At 43.1% G+C, this 26,032-nt stretch overlaps 1 protein-coding gene across 1 annotated transcript in view; it reads left to right on the forward strand.

The window, feature by feature from the left end:
• ADAM12 (ADAM metallopeptidase domain 12) overlaps positions 1–26,032 on the forward strand; it is a 277,330-nt gene that overhangs the window by 213,095 nt on the left and 38,203 nt on the right. The window contains exons 12-14 of the mRNA XM_066621438.1: positions 10,713–10,890; positions 21,151–21,240; positions 21,828–22,023. Coding sequence (XP_066477535.1) covers positions 10,713–10,890; positions 21,151–21,240; positions 21,828–22,023 — 464 coding nt within the window. The remainder of the gene's footprint in view (positions 1–10,712; positions 10,891–21,150; positions 21,241–21,827; positions 22,024–26,032) is intronic.

A 26,032-nucleotide genomic window follows, 5' to 3' on the forward strand; every position in this document is an offset into this window, starting at 1 on the left:
GTGAAAATATAGAGCCATGAAAGTGTGTCCTGCACTAAGCCATTAAGAGTTGTTACTTCCTCTTGGAAGTATTTTTCGAAATTGTCCAACCATTCGTTTGGTCCTTGCTTTCTGATTAGACTCCTGCATGGAGCACTGTAAATCAGCCCATTTGAATATATCTTGTAGTTTAGTTCATAGTTTGAGTTCTAACAGGAAAGCACAAGCCTCCATGGGGCAGGCCAGAAAAGTCCTTTCTGGGGACATGAGAGAAATCGTATTGGGAAGATAATTTACCCTACCATTCTGCTGTTCAGGGATGTAACTGAGGGAGAAGAATGCTAGGGATGTCTCCTGCAGCAAGAGCAGTGTGAGGTTGGTGTAGGAGCACCCAAATGGTGTCTTTGAATTTTTTTTCAAAGACCTTAGCCAAAAAGAAGCATCAAGCTCCATAACACGCAACCAAGAAATTTGATTAATGGTATAGTGGTGTAGTCTTTCCCAAAGGCTGCCTGAGAGATGGTATATAGCTCATATGTACAGTATTTCATGAAAAATATAATACTATGAAAATTTACTTGAGAAGAAAGTTATAATGAGCCCAATCCTATTTTTGGGGTGGGGGCCCACTGGCAGAACACACATTCTGCCAGTATCCAAGTGTGTGTCATGTGATGTTGTTGCATTCGCTGATCCTGCTGGTGAGCACCACAAGGCCACCAGCAGTGCTGGTTGTGAAGACATCATTCGCTGGCACCAGGTAAAGAAGTGATGGAGGCAGGTGGTGGGAGGGATGAAGGGTGAGTGGAGCAGGGGGGTTTTGGGGTGGGGATGGGGAGGGGAGGGATTGGGGTGGGGAGGAGAGGGTAGGTGAGATGACACCCAGATCATTTTTTTGACAACTTCTGGTTTAACAGGAAATCATCGAAAAACATCTCCAGACATCATTCTAAGCCACGGAGATGACATGCCAGTGGCACGCAGCCTCTCCCAGGCTCAGGAAGCCTCCCAGTCATGACTAGAAGAAGGTTCCATTCATGTCTGGAAGGTCTGTAGGGAGGTGATCTGGGGTTTGGCACCCGCAGTGACACAAATCCACAGATGTGAAATCCGCAGATACACACATCTTTGATTTTTAAAACTCTCATTTTTCAATTCTTAAATATTTGTTTGAAACGACTGAAACCCTCCCAAAGATGATGATGATGATGATGATTAACTTTTTCTACCCCGCCTTTTTCTCCAAAGAGACTCTTTAAATGAAGAGATTCACGTTTCAAAGTGGGAATAAGTAGCAGAAGGAGAAAACAATCTAATGAAGGAATTTAAAAGTTGATTTGTGTTTTTTTTGAACACATGTTGTTGTGGAGTTAGCAGTTGTTGCTATCAGGGGGGTGTCACCGTGAGCTCCTGCTTTTTAAAATCTACTACTACACTACTGGTGACATTCCCAAGTCTAGGTGGCTTCTTATCCAGCTAAAGCAGTGCATGCAAAAAATGTTTAAACATTTACGTGTGGAAAGGTCTCTGTCTTATAATCCTGGAAATTTCATTGTAACATGACAACCTATTTAATGTCATACATCAATTCAATTAACTGTGAAACTGACATATTCACAGTTACTTGGGTTTGCAAGGAACTTCATTGTAAAGAACATGCCAAAGGCTATAAAAGGAATCCTGACTTGTTTTCAAACCATTGACCATGAACTGTACGAGAGAAAGCTTTGATGTTGCATAGAAATGCATTGGCCCAGTTCTGCATTCTACTTTATTGATGCTCTAGGGATTAAAACAATAAACAAGACAGTAAAAAATAGACTAGGAGAATAAGTGCAGAGCTGTCATTCATTGCTTGTCTTTTGAAGCAGACATCATATGCTAATAAGCCTTGTATAAGCAGATGCTTGACTGAATGTAATTATTCAGATTTTACAAATGAAGCATAGAAGAGTGCTCTGCATGTCTAGCCAAATCCCTGCTGTAGCTCACATGAACGTTCATGTCACTAATTGAAGTAATAATTTCAGTAATGGGGAAGGAATGATTTATGCATTTGAAATCCTGTGGAAGGGAAGCCATTTGTGTTCATGATTTGGAGCAGGGGTAACATGGATGGGGAAGGGGTAAACACTTTTCTCCTCTCTTGCAGTTTATTCTCAGTTTTCACTTCCTAAAGTGACTTTTCAAAGTGACTGCAGACTCATGCAGTTGGAATAACCAATGCTGATGTATATTAATTGATGTCAGTTCTGTGGATGGCTGTAAGTCCAGAAAGGCAGACCCCATCAAGAGAATACATCCAAACCCACAAATTATGTCTGTATATATTACAGTTCTCACCCATCTTTCTTCTCAGAGTGGCAAATACTTTCTTCTTTCTTCCCATTTTTCCTCATGTCAAGCCTGTGAAATGGTGAGTTAAGGCAGTAGACAAGCGGCCAATCCAGGATTACCCATTGAGCTTCACTTTTGAGTTGTGATTTGAACCCCATCCTAGTTCATCACTCTAACTATGGCGGTACACTAACAGGGTGTCCTGAAACAAGAAATGGGAATTTTATGTGTTGTGTGATAGAAGTACAGGGGTCTCAAAGTAGCATGAATGAACATGTCACCCAAGATCACCACATAGAAGGAACTATTCCACCCTTCCTCCAAAAGGTCAGACCTGCATATATGTTTGTAGGTTTTCATGACCAGCAATAATCTAACAATTTAGCATATATTTATTCAGGTGAGAAGACCATGGTTGTGTCAAAGAATTAGAATCCATGTTGTTAAAAAGTCCCACATTTCATTCTGTTTTTTCAGAACTTCATCAGGGAAAATGCGCCTAGACAGGACACGTTGCTAGAGAGCAAGCCAGAAACAGCAGTTAAAAAACCAGTACCCTCCAGGTGCTTAGTGTTCCATTTTACTGCTGCATTCTTAAAGCAAACTCAAGTCAGACATGCATTCATGGAGCTATGATTTCCCTCATAAGAACGCTGTGAAGTTATTTAGGCTGTGAGATATAATGACTTGCCCAAAACTACTCAGGAGTTCCATGGCTGTGTGAAGATTTGAACTTGGATATTCTTTGTCCAAGTCAAACTGTGGGTGTGCATTCTACAAGGTGGTATACTAATGACATGTGGGCATCTTGTGTTCTCCACCATGTTTACCAACACCATAAAGTAGATTTATATTTTATGGTGATAAATTATCTAATACAATTTAATGCATCTCCCTGACAAAAGTGTTAGATGGCTTGATTCACTGGTGACTGGAGTTCTATGCAAACTGAGAAAGTTGCATTTGGAACAGGCCATGTTTTAAAATTCATCTCTGTTTGTTTATTTTAGTGCAAAATGAACTAGCAAGGGGCTCAGCGATGGCCAAAAACAGGCTGCCAAAATGTGCGGTGGAGCTTCTGTGCACTTGTGCTGGCTGCTGTTTTTGCAGATGGCTGCCAAGTTTCAGGTGGAGCTGCAACATCTCTTTTTTCACAGAGAGCCTGGCTCTGCTTGGCTTTGTTAAGGCTGACTGCCAGCTTCGAACAGTCCAGTAGTAACACAAAGCCCAATTTTCATATTTCATTGTGTAATTATTCTGAATTTCCTCCCCTCTCTTTTCCTCTCCCTGGTTGGAAACCTTTTAACAGATGAACTCTGGAGATCAGATTTTGTATTTCTAACGTTTTGAGGAACATTTTAAGCCAGTCAAAATGGCTTTGGCGATGTAGCATAAGGGTCCTGCCCTTGGCATTGTCCTTCCATAGGAAAAGCAAACTTTATTTATCTTGCCCCATTTTTTTTTGTCTTATGCCCGTTTAAAGTGCAAGGTCTATAGTAGTGTTTCTCAGACTGTAAGTCAGGACCCACTAGGTGGGTTACAAGCCAATTTCAGGTGGGTCCCCATTCATTTAAATGTGTATTTTATTTTTAATTTATTAGACTTGATGCTATCATGGTATGTGACTGCATTTGGGGAAATGTGACAGATGTGCTTTTAACAGGCTACTATGTGTATGCTTCTGACAATGATAGTCAATGGGGCTTACTCCCAGGTAAGTGTGGATAGGATTGCAGCCTTTGGGATGTTTCGGGAATTTTTTTTAAACAGATCAGCAGCTGCTTAGGAGGGGTAGGAGGGTTCTTTTTAGTTTAAATAATTTTTTTAACTTATTCTGTAAACTTTTAATTTATTTACTTACCTGCTTAATTGATTTGATCATATAGGGATATTAAAAATTTCCTGCTTGAGGATGTCACTTTCAGCCATGACACCACTTCCAGGTTAATGACATCACCTCTGGTGGGATCCAACAAATTGTCACTCTAAAAAGTGGATCCCTAAACAAAAAAAAGTGGTGCTAAAGTGGTGCTAAAAAGTTTGAGAACCATTAGTTTATGGGATGAAGACTAATATAGAACTTGGCATACCTCCCCTGCCCCCCCCAATTTTCCTCTTCCTGTAAATTCACAGGGAATACAGATTTCTCATGCAGAAAAGGCAGTTCTTGAGTACTCGAAGGAATAAACTCATCAGCATCTCATTAAATGGCATTTAGCTCCTCTCACAGTGATTCTTCTTTGTGAGAAATTTGTGGAAAGAGCCGGAAGAAGTGACTTGGAAAAAAAATCTGAACTTAAAAGCAGATGTCTCTGAAAAGGTTTTATGTGTAAGGTGTAAAATCTTACATTTAGTGGCTGAAGTGAGAGCATATACATTTGATATTTCCTGTCTTTGCATCAATCCCTTTGCTGCAGTGCCCGTATCTCCCTTATTTATCCAGTCACAAGCTCCAGCTTCTCAAGATCATGCATATTCTTTTTTTTTTTCCCCTCCAAGCTCAGGGGCATACACAGTGTGTTTAATGTCCTTTCATGGTATGTCAAGAGGGCACTTTCTTATGCTTTCAGCTCCATGATGTTGGATCAAAGAGTGGACCAGGAAAAGCCCAAAGATTCAGCCCACCATTGCCTTGTTTGAAGGCTTGCCTTTTCTTCCCTATCAGTCCACATACGCTTGACCTACATCTCTCTGATGGATTCTGGCTTTCTTCAGCATCTGAGCATATGTCTTTGTCTACATACTGCCTTCTTCTTGAAGTTTGTACCATACTGGTAATGTCATTATTGTGTACCATCCAGCCTTGCCTGGATGCAGTACAGTTTCTTAAGGATCCAGAGGGAAGTGAATTCACCATGCTCAGAAATGTGTTCTCTCATCTCTTGTAAGCCTAATGTAAACCTTCCCCTTTCTCTTCAAAGTAGGCATGTGTAGCTACTGCACTGCATTCTTTCCCTTCTGTTATACTGCTGCTGAAAAAAGTAAATATGAGACTCAGTATACCTTAAGAATCAAAGTATAGTTCTGGTTCCCAAGCTGGAATTTTTGTGCATTTCAGATGTGCTCGTTAAATCAACCCTTCCATAGGTGAATTCAGATAATTTCTGTTTCAGATTTCTTATGCCCATGTCCTGTTTACTTTGAGATTGTTTGTTTCAAGACAGAATGTTTTCAGTGACTCTTTGTGCTTTCTTTAGTAAATAGTTAATGTGGTGCTGATGTCAACTGAGGAAACTGGTGTCAGGAACAGGAAGGGCCAGAAACTGAATGGCTCAATTTCTTCAAAATAGGAAACAGCTTGAAGTTCCTTTTGAGGTGGGGAGAAACTGCACCAGTTAATAGTGATGCCCTGTGGTCACTAGCTAAGAGCTCTGTTGTCCCATTGATGAGCACATGCAATTCATCAATGAGTTGATGTATGACTAGATCTGTATGACTAGAAGTATGACTAGATCTGCCTGCATGTGGAGAGAAGTGCGGGACCATAAATACATAGTGTACTTTGTTGAAATATTTTCTGATTAATTACTATTTTTCTCACATAGTGGTTACTGATACAATATTTGGGTGGTTCAAATCAAATGAACCACATCCCGTTCTGTTCTGTACAAGAGTGAAGGTTCAGCTGAACCTCTCACTAGTTGACCTTTTACAGGTTCAAAGATTTCTCACTAAGGAATGTGACTAGTTCAGATATACAGCACTTCCAGTGGAGGGTGTTGTTGTCTAGAATGGTGGATTAGCAGTGACTGCACAAATTAGAAGCAATCGCTTATATTTGTTCAGCACATGAAAATCATCCTGATGCTTCCCAAATGATTGACATACATTGATGATTACCTATATTGTGTTGTTATTGATTCTGTATTTAGATTTCGTCTTGATCTCTTCTAAGACATCAGAAAAGGTAATCATATACAGTCAGATCTTGTCATACGCAAATTCGCTACCTGTGAATTCGCAGATCTGCGAGGGGCTGTTTTGTGAACTACCTTGCATTTTTCATGACCTTTTCTCTTGGTATTCACAATGCAGCAGATCTCTGGCTGCTTCTGGAGGCTTTAGGGACCTTCAGAATGGCACCTGTGACCAGTTCGGAGCACTTTAAACTGGCTAGAGGAAGCTTCTGAAGCTTAGGATTGCAGTCTTAGTTACTCCTCCAGCTGACTTGTGCTGCAAAAGTTGGGTTTCTTCCCTGCCCTGTCCTGCCTGCCCCCTCTTAATTCATGCCTGTGCAAGAATTCTTACACATGTCCTGAGGTGGCTGTGTAGACATTAGCAGGTCCCTAATTTTGTGTGGAGAAAAACCATAGAATTCATGGGTAGTTGGGAAAGGAAAAGTAGCAGAGGCATTTAGAAGGTCTAAACAAGCGATGATGTGCTGCATTGAAAAGAGCAGCATGGCCATAAGGAGAGGGGACCACCTGATGGCAACTATGGGATAGTGGAGGACACTCACACTATAGCCATCATGTTAGGTGATGGAAGGAGTGGTTGAGCCTTAGCTTCAGCTCATGGAAGCATGCCTGGAAAAGATTATGCTTCGTTGTAAATGAGACCTGAGCAAGGGAGTGGGCAAAACTCTATTCCCTAGGAGAGGCATCCTGACATTCCCAAGAGTGGGAGCAGAAGAGACTGAGGGTCTGGCTAACGGTTCAGAGCAGGAATGGTATGGTGGCTTCACCAGGGAACTCAGGGATCTTGCTCCCTTCTCCAGTTCCCACAGAGGGAGATTGGAGGAACTAGGGACACCAAAGTTGGTCCAGGATGTAAAGGGATCTTGCCCAAAATAAAGTCTGGGGTTTTTGCTTGGCTTGTTCCAAGAGGCAAAATGTTCTGGTAGTTTCAGAAGTTGAGGAAAGCTGAGCAGACGGCCTCTCATTTAAATTGGTTCTTTAAATGCCACCATTCCTCCCTGTTTCTCAGTTCCCTTCAATGAGTGAGTAGATGCTAAAAAGCACTTGCAACATGGAACTTGGGGTTCCTTTGAGGTCAAATCCAAATGCAATCCCGCTTGGTGGTTTTCCTGCCCAGCTAGACTGCAAGAGGTGAAGTGGGCAGTAAAAAGAGCACAGCGGCAGGCATCTTTTCTGTTGTTTCACACAAGGCGCCACTGCAGCTCATATGCAAGATCAGCGCTTCAAAATTGTTCAGGAGGAGGGCAACATGGCAGGGTAGAGATGGGCCAGGCAAGGGCAAAACCTGCATGCTTTACCTTGAAGCATCCACTGCTTCCTCAAGCACGCCTGAGCCAAGCCTAGCTTGGCAGCTGCCTGAGCTGTCGTGCGTGACAGGAGCCACAGCAGACTGCAGAACAGCAAGGCAGGAAAAGCATGGGCTTTTGCTAAACGCTTGCTTGGCAGCAAAAGGGATCATTTCCAGGAACTTAACTCTAGCAAATAACGAGAACTGACCTTATATTATCTTGCCTTGCCCTCTCCCCAACAACCCTATCAAGTAAATTAGAATCAAACTAGACGTATGCTAAGGCTGCAGTCCTCACGCTTTCCTGTAAGAAAGCCCCTCTGAACACAGTAGGACTTATTTCTGAATAGAAAGCATAGGATTGTGTTGTAAGCGTGCAGCATGGCCCATTAGTGGATGGGAGTGCACAAAACTGCAGTAATGGATGGGAAGCTTTAATACTTCTCTCTTGTTTAGATATTGATCCCAATTGTGGTGAACCCCCCCCCCAAACACTATTTTTTGTTTTATAAAAAATGGCATCTCCAGGTAGGAGTAGGAAAGACCCTGGACCAACAGTATGGAGATCCACCGCCATTCAGATAAGATAATGTTGATCTAGACTGACCAATGGTTTGATTAATTATAAGGCAGTTTCATATGTTCAATATAATAAAATTAACTCATATGGCTGAGCTGATGACTGGCTCCTTACATGTTCCCTGCCTTCAAATCAAGACTATTCTTGGCAGGAGTTGCCACTTGGGGTATCTGGAATGAAGCTCATATCTTATTCTGCAAGGAAAACTTCTTACCATTTCATTTCTCATATTGATTTCCCCTCGATGCTCATATTTCACGCACCTCAGAAAGTAGATTATTTCTCTTAGATGCTGTCAATATGTTTAAAACATGAACGTTCTCAGAGATTTGCATATTAAGCAGGCATGCTGTGTGACTCCTTTTGTCAATGTACGGAATGGTCCTGACTTTTGCAAGTGACCTATGCACACTGTGCCCCCTTATCCCTGGGGGTTCCGTTCCAGAACCCCCTGCTGTTGTGAAAGTGAGAATATGAGGGAACCCCCCCACTCTCTCGAGCGTTTCCCCAGCCCTCAGAATGCCTTTTAAAAGGCATAAAAACGTCACTTCTAATTTTCTTACGAAATTCAGGAGTAGCATTTTTTTTTACCTGTAATCGTCATTTGGAGCCCAGCAGAGGCCACAGGCAGGTGCGCATGGCCTCTGCTGGGCTCAGAAGACTTTCCAGAGGTGAGGGGAGTTCCCCTCACCTCCCGAGGGGGTGCGCATGGGGAGGCCCCATGGACCTGATCCACAAATAAATGAAACGGTGCATATGGGATCTGCTGGTTTGGGGAGCCCCCTGTACTTCTAAAACCCAATTTTTAAAAAAATAATAGTATTACACTCTTATTATAGTATTACAGTACTGTCTAAAAACCAAAATCCAAGCTTGTAGCATGGAGGAAACTCTTATGCAGGAATAATTTCTGAAAGATAATTAGAAGCTAATTAAATTCTAAAGTTAGGTAGCATTTTAAGGTCTAGTGTTGCTTTAAACGTACTACTTAGAATGCCTGATAATTCTTTTTCTTTAAGTAAAGCTATTCCCTTACTTAGCAACTCCAGATACTGCCTCCTTCTCTGCCTGCAATATAAGAAATAAGTATTGATTCATTAAACTTTCTAATTTAGCAGCGTGGGACTTCTGTTTACTATCTTATTTGCCTGTTTAAGATTGCATCCTGTTCTTAATAATATATGATTGATGGAAGATATTTAGGGAACAAAGCCCAGTCATTATCGAACTGGCTCCCTACGCAGTCATAGAGTGGAATTGCTGCCTGAATACAGAGAGGAAGTGAATAGGTTCAAGAGTCTAGGGAAATAAGACAGTTTGCCTTTTATTTGCCAGATGGTTGTGATCCAGATCTAATGTAATCACAAAGAACATCCCAACAGAGCTGGAGTGTGCACTTTGGCATCCTCTCTGGTGTCTGCGACGTGATGTCCTCGCTAACATCAAGATACAGCTAGCTTTGAACTGAATGGAGCTCAGGGTTTTGATTGTGCTCAAAACTAACCAAGTGGCAAGAGTCCAGTGGGAGGACAGAGAATACTTCAAAAAAAAAAAAAAAAAAAAAGGTTTATAAGACAGATTGACATCACAGAAGCAGTGTGTGCTATGGGATACTTTTCAAATATTTAGGCAGATGAGTGACAATCAGTAGCAGACCCACCCTGGTAATTTGGCTTTTCCCTCCTCTGAGGATACTAGTGCCATCTTCTGTATTGATCTCACTTTTATGCTACCTCGCTACAATTGCAGCTCACTTTCTACTCCCCCTGTATTGTCCCATTACCTTCCACCAAGGATCTCTTTTTCTTCCTACTGCAGAATTCACTTTGGGGTATTCAAGGCTTAGTAATGCAATATCAAAGGTTGTTTCTATATGAGAATATTTGAACTGGACATATTTAACAAAGCTCTTGAATGTAGTGTTATGTTTTGTCTATTTTCTATTTTTTTTTATAATTGCTGTTATCAGTATAGTAAGTGTTGCTTTGGGAAACTTTAACAGCTATCAGAGCCACAGCAGCACAACCTAGAATTTCACCCAGTGCCACCTCGGGTATATCACCTCTGCACAATTACCCCCCCCCCCAAAAAAAGGCAGTCGAATACTGTGCTCCTTCCATGATTTCTTCAGTTGCAGAAACACAGGACTGTAAGGAACCATGTGAATGAAGGAGTGCCTTCATTTGTGTGGTCTCTTTAAATTAAATTGGAAGCCTTCACTTCCCTGTCTCAAAAAACTGCTCTTGGACTAAGGTAAGGAGTGATCCACTTTCTGCTCACTTTCAGTGGGTGGAAAGCAGATCGGTATGGGTTGCATCCACTGCAGGTTGGAAAGAGACAGTGGCAGGGTGAAAGACACTCTGAACACCCCACCCTCTTGCCCCCATAATCTTCCGCATCACTTCGCCTAATGGATAAGCCACCCTTATGTTGAAGGGCCTACTAGTATGGTGAAACTTGGTCCCTTCATGTCTTTTCTTGCAATATATGTTGATGAAGTGGTTGAACTTGTCTTGAGATGTTTGCGTATGGAATGACTTAATGGAATTCAAACCAATGATAACATCAGTCTCTTTTTCCCATTTTGCAACCGAACCCTGTTGTCCCCCAGCTACCCATTTCCCATGATGTTTAGCAGCTGCAGCAAAAAGGACCTGGAAAACAGCTTGGAAAAAGGAGTGGGGATGTGTCTGTTCAACCTTCCGGAAGTTAAGGAATCATTTGGTGGCCCAAAGTGTGGGAACGGCTATGTAGAAGAAGGAGAGGAGTGTGATTGTGGAGAACCTGAGGTAGGATTGTTGTCATTGTTTCAAAAAAGAGAGAGATTGGAAGTTTTATTTAGAATATCAAGCTACGTTGTTACCCAGCTTCCTCCATTCTTTGATCTCAATATTTTCACAACTACCAATCCTTCAGAACTTGCCTAAATTTAAACATTAGTCCTATTAAAAGTCTATAGCTATGTCATCCTACTAATTTAAAATTCTGAGCAGTGGCGCCACTAGGGTTTGCATCACCCAGTGTGAAATACCAGCATGTCACCCCTATGATGACACCCCTCCTCCCTTGCAGTGGGTGCATCAACGTCCTGGGTGGTGGGCATGGTGATGTACCATTTCCCTGCCCCACTAGTTTTTAGGCTATAACTTTTGATAGAATAGAGATATTTCAGTGTGGTTTGTTTCATTTCATTACTCATCAAATGATATATAAATTGATGTTATTATTTGAAAATACCAAGATTTAAAAAATTTTGACCAGTGGTGATGTCACCCCCCTATGCACATCTCCTGGTGCAGCCCACACCTCCCTAGTGATGCCAGTGATTCTGAGGAGATCCTCAGTACTTGTGAAACTAAAGAATGCATGAGTCCATGTGTAGAAATGAGTTCCCTGAGATATTCTGTGTCCAGGATATGTACTGACAGCAGATTTGGGAAGTTAAGATCTTGGTGCCAGTACGTCCTTTGCACTTTCTATGGCAGCAAGCTCTAGCCTGTTCTCCAAAATTCCGTGATCGTTCTGTTTAATGAGGATATTCTAGTACTATAGAAGACATCTAATGAGATGCCGTTACCTCATTTAGGCCTTGGCATCCATTGTTCACATTGGACTTCTCCCAAATTATCAGAACTAAATATATCAGTGGAAGATGGATGGGTTTCTTCAGATATATATAACATTGCATACAAAATAGACTGAAAGATATTGAAATTGCGCTAGCTTTTATGTAGAGTTTATTGACTTGATCCAAGCCATAAGGATTTCCTGACAGTTCACTCATTCTGCTGGGTAGCAAGGTTGGAGAAGTAGTCTTATCTCCTTGTTTTATTTATTTATTTTATTTATTTTTCACATTTTTATACTGCCCTTTCTCCAAAGAGCTCAGGGCGGTGTACACAGCTGCCCCGCTCCTTTTGTCCTCACAACAACCCTGTGAGGTAGGTGAGGCTGAGAGAAAGTGACTGGCCCAAGTCATTAGAGTGTCTGAAGCATGCAAATTTGTTCTAACCCAGTTATCTTTCTCATTTTCACTCCAGAATGTTACTGATGCCTTCTAAAGTAAAAGCCACTTAATTTTGCCATGAAGTAGTTTCATCTGTGGCTTCATCTTTGTTTTGTTAAATGCCTTGGAAAACTGTGGCTCAGGTGCAATTGATTTCAGTCCCAGTCTTCTACTGTAATCTGTTTGGAACCAGCAAATCCATTACATTAGTTAATGTTATATTAGCTAGGTAATTTAGACCAATATTAGTGCATCAATACTACTCTAACCCTTGAAGTCATGGAGTTCTTGTGTACCTCCATGTGAAGCTAACAGGCAAAAGCCATTTTTATTAACTGTCTAAGAACCCATCTTATCCTTGACCCACCCACCACCACTGCTGCAGCCATGCCTAATATGAACGTGCTGTATCCAGCGGGGTGGTGGTTTCAGCGGGAAAAGGAATTACATCCTTTTACTCCTCCGTAAGCATCCCATTCCACAATGGGTCTCTTCAGATCTGTGCCAGTCCAAGCCAGGCCTCTGTAGGTGGCACCAGTCCAAGGACGCAAAAGCGGCAGGGAGACTTGCAAAACGGGATAGGATCCAACACATGCCGTTGCTGCTGGATCCATCCCCCTCTCGCAGCCTCCATGCCCCCATTCCTTCCCCCAACCTGCTCAGGTTCACACCCTTCCACCCACCCAACCCCTACCACTGCCTTACCTTCCCTGGCAAATGCAGCAGGATCCAGAAGCGAGGTGGAGCTGCCAAAGTCTTGCAGCACCACTCCAAAAATGGCCACTGACAGAGCACTTCTGAAGTGCCTTCTACTGCCACAATGTGCTCCGCAGTATGCCTAATCCTGGATAAGAGTGGGCTGTAAAGAAGGCAGTGCTATTCAAAAATTCTAGCAGACATTTTGAGTCAACTTCACTTTAAAAAAATTTGTGGATCTTGATAAGCCCAAGGTTATTCCCCCAAGAGCAGGGAAGAACTAACCCTTACTGACCCATGTTCTTGATAAGCCCAAGGTTATCCCCCCAAGTGCAGGGAAGAACTAACCCTTACTGACCCATAATTATCTCTGAGGAAAAAGCTTCACTCCCAGAAGATGGGATGAAGAAGCCTGTTTATTGCTACTGATCTTCAGGTATTTAAACCACTTTAAAGAAAAAGAAAATGTAAGAACTGCTGTCTTTATGTCCTTCTTACAAGCTCATGCCCAGTACATTTTTGTCTGAGGTGCATTCATTTCTTGGGTAAGGTCAGCAAAATGTGCTAGTACAGTGGTTCCCACCTGTGGGTTGTGACCCAATTTTTGTTGGATCATGAAACTGACAAGCTGATAGCTGACAGGGAATGTATTGAACCCTATCGAAACCAAAACGGAGAAGCATGTGCACATTTACTCATGAGTAGGCGACCTTGGCTCGGTCCAGCACAAAGGGGAATGCAAGGCCACCAGAATGGTCCCAATCCAATGAACATGGAGCTCAACAATGCGTTAGGAGGTGGTTCCCCCCCCAATATAAAAAAGAATCAAACCAGTGGCATGAGTGGTTGGTAAAGTAAAACTTGTTTTTAGTCTCATAAAGCTAGGTGGGTCCCAACAGAGTGTCATTTTGAAAAATGGGTCCTGGTGCTAAAAGATTTAGGAACCACTGTGCTATATCAGGGGGAGGAAGCTTTTTGTCATATCTTCCTACTCCTGGCAAGAATTGAGATTTGCCAATTAAGTCAACATTTCCTGCTAATGTGTCATGTAGACTTTGAGTTCCTACTGGATTTTATTTGGGCAATCTGCACGTAGATATTTGAAGGACAGCAATACATTACATGCTTATACATTTCAGAGCTACTTTGTCCAGAATAAAAACAAAAATGCTTTAGAATTTTTTTTACAAGATTGTGTTTTTGTTAGCGATGCAATCCTAAGCCCTCGGGGCAAGGCTTCTCAAACTGGGGCGTCAAGATGCCCCAGCCTGAGGGCCCTGGCCTCTGCCGCCTTAAGGAGCGGGGGGAAAGGCAGTGACGTGATCCCCAGGATAGTGTTGCTAAGGTGACTGCAGGGACTGGCATTTACTTACCAGTCCCTGCAGCGGCGTCCTGGAGCTGTGGGGATCCCTGCGTGAGTGTCTGCAGGGCTCCCCAGCCTCCAGAAAGTGAAAGAGCACCAGGGAGGGTACCAGGATGCAGGTCTCTTGCTATCTGGTGTGCTCCCTGGGGCCACTGTGAGATACAGGAAGCCGGACTAAATGGGCCTATGGCCTGATCCAGTGGGGCTGTTCTTGTGTTAATGTGGAGTGATTGCGCTCCACCTCCGCAAAACCAGAGGTGGAGCACGATCACTCCGCTTTCACTTTCTGGAGGTAAGTAAATGCCAGTCCCTGCAGCCATCTTAGTGATGCAATCCTGGGGATTGTGTCGCTTTCTCCCCCCCCCCCCGCCCCTGCTGCCTTCCCCACTCCCCTGCAAGGACTTACTGCAGTCAGCAGACACCCTGGGAGTTTGAGAACCGTAGTCTCAGGGTATAAAACAGAAGTGCCCATACACAACCTTTGCGGTTTTTTTTAAAATTGGAATTATCACTGCTGCTTTAATTACAGTATTTTATTTGCACAGATGCACTGATTTGAACTTGGAAAAGTCCCTGAAATCCCAAGAGACACTCTCCGTTGTGCCTGTGCTTTTGTTCATAAATATCACCCATTAAGAGTTTTACGTGTATAGACAAAGGAGCGTTCACAGAATAGTTCAGCTCTGACATTATCTTCCTTCTGCTATTTTGGGAGGCAACAGCAGTCTCTGTATCTTTTTCTTTTAAAGGCCCTTTAGAAGGAAATGAAGGAGTAATAACTTGTGAAGATCACTCTGACCTAGTTATCTTTCCTTACGTTCCCATTGCAGCATTGGTGATTCCTTATTTGTTACGTTAGACATAGTTACCACTGCTGAGAAGCATTTGTATCTGTTGCTATTTTGGGTAGCCCTTAAGGGAGTTGTAGTTCAGGTTCCATTGATTTAGCTTACTCCTCCTGACTGTAACCTCTGAAGTAAATCCAATATTTTCCATGAGCTCTTATTGGCTCAATCTACATACAATCAAGTTTTTACAACACCCAATATGTGGGGAAGTACCATGATTAAACTGAGCAGCCTGAGTCATGGCTGTATTAGTTAGCAATAATGCTGTTCATATTTGTTCCCAGTCTTTCCATTATTTCAGTACCAATGTATAAAGCCACAGATCTGTAATGCAGAGTGCTTTTCGTGACAGAATGAGCAGTTTGTGCCAGGTGTACAAAATTACTGCCATTTTATGATAGTAATTTATGCAAATAAATAGATACAGCCTGCAATCAATCTTTATATAGTCACAATACCATTATGTCAAATACAACGTGAGTGGAATTTAATGTGTGTATTTTCCCCCATTTTGTTTCCCCTTCACTGCCTTTGATTTTGCAAGAAACCTCTAGTCTAGGTGAAAATTATCTCAGGGGTTATATATCATGGTGGGCAGCATGTGACGAGACTGGAATTTTGCTTCAGGTTAAGAATAGGATGAGAATCTAATAGGCTGTGGACAGGGCCTCTGTATGAATGACAAAGAGATCCAGAATGGTAACGGTTCATGCTATGAAACTTGTGGAAACGATACCATAGAAGATAATCTTTGAAGCTTTAAAGTTTTCATTTCAGGATTAGCTGGATCTCTTCTCCTGGGCACTTCAAGTGCCATGCACAGTGGTTTGCTGCCTTCCAGACACTGGTTACTGTTGAAAACTAGGATGTACCTAAAAAAATCATAGCACTGCAGAATAGGAAGAACTATGAAGATCATCTGTTTAAACTAATGTTTACTGTTCCCTAACCATTTCTATACAATTCATACCCAAACTGCTTTTCCACAATTACAAAGCAAATGTGATTGTGAATCTTGCAACCATCTTGACAAAACTCCTCACTTGCTGCTGAAGCTTGGCTCCAGGAGGAAAGCTTCAATCTGTACCTATAGCAGCTTTCTCCTTGGAGCAAATAACAACTTCAGAAGGGCGATTTTCTTCAGGTGCATGGGAAAGAAGTCGAAACTCTCATCCCAATATACTGTGCTCATAATCAAGATGGAGGGTGGCAGCTCTATACAGCGACTTTGCCAAAAAACCAAACAGAAGGAAAAGCAAAGCTGTGTTTGTCATATCTCATTTGACCCAGTGATGGAGGCTGAGAACTTCCCCTGCATCAGACAGTTTCAGCTGTTGGGAAATTAGTGGTTTTCATTTCTGTTTTTAACTTTCACCTTGTGTGATTGCTTCTTTATGAGGGCAAGATTAAAATCACATGAACAAATCAGTCTCAGATTATCAAGAGAAGGTGTCTGTTATCCCCTCTCCTAACTGACAGTCTGAGATACAGATTTTGTGTTTTTACTTACCTTAGTTCCAGCACAGCATTGGAGAAATAATTCTGAGGGAAAAGTTTAATTTCAAAACCTCCTACATGTCTATAACTTAAGCTGCTACATAAGGATGGGAGGATCTAGAAGGGTCTAGAACAGGGCTTTTCAAACTGGAGTGTCACAACCCCCCAGCCAGAGAGCCCTGGCCACTTTCCCCTTAAGGGGTGGGAGCAGGGTGAGGCAGCAACACGATCCCCAGGATCATGGCGCTAAGGGGGCTGCAGGGAATGGGATGTACTAACCAGTCCCTGCAGCAGCCTCCCTGTGGTGCGGGGAGCCCTGCGCGAGTGTCTGCAGGGCTCCCTGCAGCTTAAAAAGTGAAAGCACAGTGATGGTGCTCCGCTTCTGGTTTTGTGGAAGTGGAGTGTGGTTGTTCCACTCTCACTTTTTAAGCTGCGGGGAGCCCTGCAGACACCCAAAAGGCTGCTGCAGGGACTGGTGAGTGCATCCCATTCCCTCCAGCCCCCTTAGCGCCACGACCCTGGGGATCGCGTCGCTGCCTCCTGCAAGAACTTACTACGGTTCAAACTCTCCTAGAGAGTTTGAAAACCACTGGTTTAGAAGACCAGTGATGGACAACCTAGACAAGTGGCCCTGCTGTATCTCAGTGGGCTACAATATTGAAATCAGGCACTAACCATTATTCTATAAATATTAGGGGGGAATGGGCTAACTTTTTGTGGCAGTGATAAACAAAATGTCTTGTGGGCACCCACAGAATCCTTGTGGGCTTTGGGATTACCACCCTCTCCTTATTTAGCAATCTGAGGTGCAAACACTTTGTGGGTGTGTGTGGTGGGGGGTGAATTTTATTTCATCTTTGTAGAATTGGAGAATTGCCTGTAAGTTGGGGGAGAGGAGAAGGGAGACGGGTGGGTGTAACAGGGCAGGGAGGGGGCAGAAGCGACAGGAGATATGGAGGAGGGTGGATTGAGGCTAGGAAGGAGGCTAAATCACTGGTGCAAGTCTGAGTAGGCCCAGTGGGGCAGTGAGGCCTTACTCCCAGACGAAGGAACAAATGTTCCCTTATCCAGAGGAGGCCACCAGGACCGCCTCCCTGCAGAAGGCAGTGTGTGCTTCAGTGGTGTAGCAGCATTGGTGGGGCATTCAATAGGATTGGGCTGTTCATACACCACCTCCGGCACCCTGATATCAAGGGGGAAAGGCAAAATAAACATTGTTTAAAGCAGGGGTGTCCAAACATTTTGGCAGGAGGGCCACATCATCTCTCTGACACTGTGTCGGGGGCCGGGGAAAAAAAAGGAATTAATTTACAATTTAAAATTTGAATAAATTTACATAAATGAATATATTAGAGTTGGAACTTGTGTGAATGAATGAAGATCTTGCAGTAGCTTAAGGCCTATAAAAGGCTTTGCACAAAGAAAAGCCAGCCTTTCCTTCACTGCCACTGCTGAATCACAGACGAATCACTGCCCTTGTCCCGCAGCTCAAGTGAGAGGTCGAACAGTCTTTCTCTTGCTGAGAGACCAGAACGGGCTCCAGCAAGTCTTTGGAGGGCCAGAGGCTCATTGGAGACTGGGGGCTCCCCGAGGGCCTGATTGAAAGGCCCCAAGGGCCGCAAGTGGCCCCCAGGCCAGGGTTTGGGCACCCCTGGTTTAAAGAAATACATTCTCCTAAGAAAATGAAATTTTATAAGGAAAAACAAACGGTTATGCAGTGGAAAGAAGAAATTTAGGGGAAAGAAAGGAAAACCTATATACTGAATATAAATTGTGTTGTGCAGGATCGAAAGAGACCACTGACACCAAGCTAAGTTTAAGGCTTTTTATTAGGAGGAATGGAACCTGAACCAAACAAATCAAAATGACCTTGTTCCAAATTCCCTGAGGCAGGCAGGCTTGAGGCAGGCACAAGGCAGCAGGACTTGAGGCAAGCCAGGCAAAGGCTGGATGGTTGTTCCCTTGTCTGGTTCTCAGAGGCTCTCCCAGGGGCTCCTTCCAGCAGCTCTCTCCTCATCTCTCCCTCAGAGCTCAGGTTTCAGCTCAGCTCTGCAGCTCGGTCTCTCCCAGCTCGCTCCTCGCAGCTTGCTCCTCCAGCTTCTTCTCTGCAGACACTCCCCAAAGCGCCTCACAGCAGCTCTGTGGCTTGGTCTCTTGTCCTGCAGAGCCCAGTCTTGAAGCTCCTCTTGAAGCAGCTCTTCCCTGGTAGCCTCTGAGCTCTCTGTGCTGGTGCAGCCCCTTTTATAGCCTCAGTGGCTCTGCACACAGCAGCCCTCTACCTTTCTTTTGATGGTACTGCAGCCTTTTTGCACAGGGCACTCAAGTCTCCTGCTCAGCCCCTCCCAGTCCTCCTTCTGTCTCTCCAATGCAGCAGTTTTCCATTTGGTCCTCCAACTCTCACGGGCTTATTACAAGGTACTCAACAAGTGAGCCTATTGGCTCAGACTTCTTACTATTGGCTCAGACAAACTCAGACAGACTGTCTATTGGCTCATAAAAAGCACAGCTACGATCCTACCAGGCCAAGTTACAGCAGTCAACGGAGCCCAGGTTCTACACATATCAATTGGAAGCTCTGCAGTGGTACCTCTCTTTTTGCATATGAGTGGGACCTCTCTTTTTGCATATGAAACTCTCTGTAGAACATCCAATGAATGGATGGTACAATACTTAAATAATAAAAAATGCAAATGAACTAAATGGACAAGTATGAAGATAGGAAATAAGTTCTGAAGAACATTTGGAGGTTATAGTGCATAGCAAACTCAACAATGTGATAGTGTTCAGGAAAAGCTAATATCCCTTCACGTTGTGTTACTGGCTTAAGTACCATGCCAGTTCTGATCAGCACAAGATAAATTGAAAACAATTCAGAGGAGAACTATAAGAGAGAGAAAAACCTCACAGCAGCCCACAGTTCTCACTGAGGAGGTAAACCTGTTTTCTGGACAGCTCTACTTCTGATGGTAGATAGGGGCTTACATTATTGTACGCATACTGAGCATTTCCCTGCCTGTGAAAATAAAATTTCATTCTAACCTAGCCTTGTATTTGCATGAAAGGCCCCACATGGAAATGCTGGCTCATATCCTAGAATTGGTGCTCCCATGCAGCTCCACCAAAAACTCACCAACAACCCTGCACACCCCCACAGATTATCACATTGGGGCTTCTAAATGTATAAGAGCTTTGACCTGGGAGAGGCAAATGTCAAGGATCCTCCTGGAGCTGGATCTCCTGGTGGGATATTCAGTGGGGCCTTCCTAATTCCTAAGAATATCAGTAGCACTTGCAGCCTCTCTAGACAGTGGCAAGGAACAGAGTACTCTGTTCTCCTTTGCTGTTAAAATTTTCTGAAGAACCTTGTCTGGCCATGTTTAGAACTATGATGCTTAGCAGAACCGTAGGTGAGCAAGTTAGAGCTGTTCTTGCACACTAGTTGCAACTGTTGGTGATCTCAAATAACAGTCACTGGATGTTTATGTTATTTATTCATCCAATTGTAACCAACTCTAGCATGGAGTTTCCAATATGGAAATTCATACACATTCAGCCGAATCAGAGGGTTAAATTTCCCACAGTGCTTTAACTTTGCTCAGGTGTTTCTGAGGGCGACAGGTGTGCTTGCTCATGTGCTTCCAGTAAAATGTTGTGGATACTATGGTCAGTGATAGGGTTGGGTTCTGAGGGGCCCTGGAACAAAAGCCTGTGTTGAAACTCCTGTTCCCTCCTCCTATGATGTTCATGTGCACTCACACACAGAAACTCACCAGTTAAAATGTGGGTGGAGACACTTGTCCCACAGCTGCACTGGGTCACTAAAGGAGGAGTATCCAATTGTATACATTTCCTGGATGACTGGAAAAGTTTAATAGGAGTGGCCTGAGGGAAGAGCATCTGGCAGCCAGCAGGGTCTCACCCTCTGTATCTGTGAATGGACTTTTTAGATACCCTTTCATAATCACAGGAGCTTCTAACAAGGTCCATTTGCAGATGCAAAGAGCAGAAGAACTCAGGGTGCAATCCTAACCCCTTATGTCAGTGTTTTCCAGCACTGACATAAGGGCCATGCAGCTCTGAGGTAAGGGAACAAACATTCTCTTACTTTGAGGAGGGCTCTGTGAGTGACATCCAACTGCAGGATGCAGCACATGTCCCATTGGCACCGCTATGCCAGCGCTGGAAAACACTGGTGTAAGGGGTTAGGATTGTGCCTGCAGTGTCTTAGCTAAGTGCACTTCCTGCTACTGCTCAAAGAGGTGGGATTCAGGGGTCAATTAGATGAACTCTCAGGGACCCATGAACTCTCAGGGGCCCATGGGCCATAAACCCAGTGTGGCCCACCTCTGACACCACCAATGATTATGGTTGCTAGTTCATATCTACCAAAATGGCTGTGCCCATTTTCTCAAGTACATGGACACTTTTAATACTGGATGTCTGCTCAATGTGAGGAGGCAAATTGCTGTTAACATTGTAGAAACATATGGAGCCCCACAAAAAAGTTTAGCACAAACCCCATATGTTCTTTAATCGAATCCCAGTGGTTCAGGCCATCTTGTGGATTCAATCCATTATTTCTATACAGACATTCTTGTTTGGTGCCACTCTCAGGTTCTGCCATCATCTCCTCTTTTAGGAATGTACAAACCATTGCTGTAATGCTACTACCTGCACTTTAAGACCTGGAGCAGTGTGCGCCCATGGACTTTGCTGTGAAGATTGCAAGGTGAATTTTCATGTGTGGGTTGGGCAGGATTCCATGATCATTTTTGCATTTTGTAGTTCTTCACAGCTATCAATGTTGCCTCTCTGAGCCACAGTATATTTTCAGATGCTTTACTGCTTAAAAAGTGACTGATATCTGGTCTATAACTGTACCAATGCAAACTTCTTCAATATACCTTAAAAAAAACTCTGCATGTCTTTTACCATGATAATGTGCAATTTTTAATGCATATATTGTCAAAGTACTAAAGAATAAGTCTTAAAAGTTTATACCCAGTTAAATAATTCCACCACTGCAGAGTCATCTGTGATTTTAGTTGTATGGTGCTGTATATGCAGAGTGACAAAGCTTTGCACCTGATCTTAGAGAGGAATGGAGGAGGCCCTTGCTTTGGAAGTATGTCATAAACCATCACACGGTATATTAATGAGATGCATATAAAGTGCTGCATCACCTTTATACTGTGTTTAATGGCCTCTTGGTGCAAAGTCTTATAGAGAGAGAAAGAAGCATTAGTCTGGAGCATAAATTTCACTGTGCGATAACTTTTATTGATTGGAATTACAGCTGCTTCTTTTTTCCTGCAGCTGAAGCCAGCAGGGATCTCATGCAGGCACTCCAGTAATTCCTGTGACCTTCCAGAGTTCTGCACTGGAACCAGCCATCACTGCCCAGCTAACGTGTACTTACATGATGGGCACCCCTGCCACAGGGTGGATGGATACTGTTATAATGGCATGTGTCAGACCCATGAACAGCAGTGCATCACACTCTGGGGACAAGGTGAGTCTGGATTCCTGGTTCAACAAAATAAAACAGATGGCATGTGATTTCTGGAGTCATCAGAGACTTTGGGATAGGGTGTGATTCTAGGTTCATTATTTTTATATTTCTCACCTCTCATGGTTCAGTGCTGCGGGATATATCTTTCTTTTTGCATTTCTTTCCCCACCCAACACTTTCACATCAGGTGATCTGTTCCCATCATGCACTACTATAGTTTTACGGGCTATCAGGCAAGATATGCTTCTCTTGATGGAAATACATTCATTGATGGTGGGTTGGAAGATTGGAGATAGCACTTGTAGAGGGGTCCTCTGCCTATAACCTTCCTCTTTTGTTTATGTGGCCTGCAGTTTTATGGGCTCTCACCGAACTTTCCAAAGTTTGGCTGCTAGCTAGCCTCATGCTTCCAGAAATCCCAGTTGAAGCCCAGTGCCCATCATCCCCCCCCCCAAATGGGGATTGTGCTACTGGGTCAGTTTTCAGGTCATATAATTACTCCTTAGTTCAAGCTACTTCATGTGCTTAAATGCATTGAAGAAATGAAGCATTACAGGCTCCTTTCAGCAAAGGATTGCCACTGGAGCCATGTCTGCTGGGGGTATTTGAGCCCTTTCAGGAATTAGAGGTTGACTTGACTCACCTCAGTTTACTTAACTGTAAAATGCAAATACTTGCCTGTCTCTCCAAAGTAATTAATGTTTGTCTAAAGCACTTAAAGAGTCTGGGATGAAAGCCATGATGTAAGTGCATAGCATTAACTGTGCAAACATCACTCCTAGTGGTTGCTGAAACAAGAAGAAATTGTGCCACCAATTGTATTTCTGTTGGTATGGGAATTGACTTGGAACAGTCATCTGATTTCAGCTGACACTGTATTCTAATCAAGGATGGAGGACATTGGCTGGGAAACATGTACATCCTCTTACTCCAAACTTAGTTTGTTGTCCTATGTAACTGTGTCTTTTCCTTCCTCTAACTACTGACATCTCACTGGTATGATGTGTTAACTTTTCCCAGGCTAGGCGCTTGTTTCCAATGCCTGTGCGACTAGTTTCCTTCTCTCCCTAACATGGCCATGCTTGAATTCTTTTGAAGGACAGCTCCATGGGGAACGCATTGTCAGAATAACTACAAAGGGCAGGTTTCCAAAAGGATTATCGTTGATGAATTAAAGGCAGTTGATCAAAAAGCACTTCTGGCCATAGTTGTCTCTTGGATTTTTGGTTCCCTCTAAAGAGAGACTTCAGACCAACTTGGTAGATCTTCTGGAAATGAAAAATGTAATTTCTTTTTAGGAAAGTATTCAGTAGATCTTCCTGTATCACTTAGCTTCTAATCTGGTAAAGATGAACTATTTAAAGTAGTTTTTATTGATAGTTGTTTAATCTTTGTGTAATGATGTTTTATAATTTTTTTTTTTTCATGTATTGAGTTTTAACTGTATGCTGCTTTGGGCCTTATGGAGGAAAAGGGATAATTGTAATGAATTTACAGATACTATCAGCTACCAGACATTGAGTAGTTATAAGTAAAGAATGCTGTTCTTGGATCTGTTGGAAAAAAGGTATAACTGCTGTCACCTCACTCCAGCCTGCTGGATGATCTCACACAGCAGCTTCATATAGCTATTAAGTAAAATTAGAGAGAAAAGCAAAGAGAACCCCATAACACCCTGCAGAAAGGTCTCTATAAAGCAGAGAGAAAATTACTCATTGTTTCTTTTTTGCGACCATTCAATGAGATAAGAATGAATAAAATTTTGCAGTGACCAGAATCCTCCATAGAATTTGCAATAGCTACAGCAGTATAGATTGATCTATAACAAGGGTGAAAAGACTTTTGGCTTCCAGAAGCTACCTTTCTTTTATTGTTTGCTAGAGCTTTGGGAACTATCAGTGTGAAATAGTTGCTTGAGAAGGCAGAGCTTATCACAAAATGGCAACTTATACAATAATTTACATGTTTTGGTTGAGTTCTGCTGTAAATGCTGTCTTACCTGGGGGTAAGGCTCTGCTGTCTGCATGGGTCTACTTGGACCTGTGCCAGACAGCGAACGCAAGTCTGAGTGGGCCCAAAAAGGCAGTTTGAGGCCTGGAAGGAGGGTAGGATATTGATGGCACTGCCGTTGTCGATACTGCCCCCTTCCTGGCCTTGATCCGCTCTCCTCAATGTTCCTCTCCTGCCCCATTCTGCCTACGCCCCACCTCTCTCCCACTTCACCCCCATGCTAACTTACCACCACTGGGGTGTGTGCAGTGGTGTAGCTAGTGGGGGCAGGGGGCGGTCCACCCCGGGTACCACCCTTGGGGGGGTGACACCACAAATGCCCCAACATCGCTAACATCGTGAAGGTTAGGAGTAACCCCATCATGCCATATACCGTGGATGCAGAATTTCCAGAGGAATGCAATGCACAAAACCAGAGTGAAATAACTCCTTTCCATCAAAAGTTATGGCCCAAAAAACAGAAACCAAAAAATGCATGGAGCCCTATGGAAAGGGAAATCGAGCCATATTGCACGTTTACTCGCAAGTAGGTGGACTTGTCTTAGTCCATCAGAAAGGGCAGGTTGAGAGGAATCCAGCTACACCAGAATGGTTCATATCCAATGAAAGCAGCCCCCAAAAAATACCCAAGAAGGAAGTCCCACCCTCCAAGCTGAGGAATGTATTGAGCCCTATGGAAAACGAAAGGAAACCACATGGTTGCGTTTATTCCCGAGTAGGCAAACTTGTCTTGGTTCCTGGTCAAGTTGGGCACAGGGGAGTGCAAGGCTAGCTGCATGGTCCCAATGTGATGAAAGTGGAGCCCAACAAATGCTTCAGCAGGCACCCCCCCCCCCAAAGAATAAAACAGAGGCTTCAGCTGTATGTAAGGTGAATTTTTACTTGTTTTTAGATTTGCAAAGCTGGGTAAGTCCTAATAGTGATATGCTTACTCTCCCCCCTCCAAGTCTGGATCTCCCCACAATCTCTCTTTCTCCCCCCTTCCAAACTTGGATCCCCCTACAATCTCCCTTTCTCCCCCCCCCCCAAGCCTTGATCCCCCACAATCTTCCTAGTGACCAAAATTCTGGAAATTGTGGCTTTTAGGAATAATATCATCATGTTATATACTATTTTATGCAGAATTTCATCCATTGCTTGTGGGGAAGTATTCACTGCATTTATTTTCTGACCATTATTATTATTTATTTCATGTCATGGCTATTATTATCTCTGTCTCACCTACCTCACAGGTTTGTTGTGAGGAAAAATAAGGGGAGGAACCATGTACACCACCCTGAGCTGCTTAGAGGAGGGTGGTACAAAAATGTGAATTAATTAATTAATAATTTAATTAATTAATTGCATCATATGGGGTGACAAAATTTTATGGGTCCCGGGTGTCAAATGACCTAGCTGCGCCTCTGGGTATGTGGATGCACCACTGCCATTTCGTGACAGCCATCAAGAATGCTATTTCTGACAGCGTAAGGCTCTGTTAGGATTGGGCTGTCAGTAACCTACAGACAGTCCTTAAAATAAAATAAAAAAATACTAAGGAGAATATAATGTGCTTTCAGAAAAGTGTCATGCAGAACAGAGAATAGTGATCTAGCTGTTAGAAATATATACTGCTGAAATATTATATAATATTTCTCATCTCTGTGAGATGAGGCTGGTTCTATTTTGCATAAGAGGGTTTTATTGTTAATTTTTGCAATGTGCGTCATCTTTTCATTTTGAATTATTTATTTTAATAGTTTAAAGTCACATAACTATAGGTGTGACCATAGATGTGTTCTTTTGACAGTGATATGATTGAAAGTTATGGAGAGAGTAAAGCATTAGGATATTATCTGCCGTCTTTGTTGGCATTTCCGGGAGGTACTTAGATATGCAGAAGAAAAGTATTGATTTTCCTGGAAGAAGGGAAGCATTAACCTTTAAAAAAACTAGAACATTCTAGCTTGCTGAAGAAATCAAGACTTTAGGTAAATAATCCTATGCCGGCTAGAAAGAT

The sequence above is a fragment of the Tiliqua scincoides genome, chromosome 3 (assembly GCF_035046505.1).
Source record: "Tiliqua scincoides isolate rTilSci1 chromosome 3, rTilSci1.hap2, whole genome shotgun sequence".
Taxonomy (NCBI): Eukaryota; Metazoa; Chordata; class Lepidosauria; order Squamata; family Scincidae; genus Tiliqua; species Tiliqua scincoides.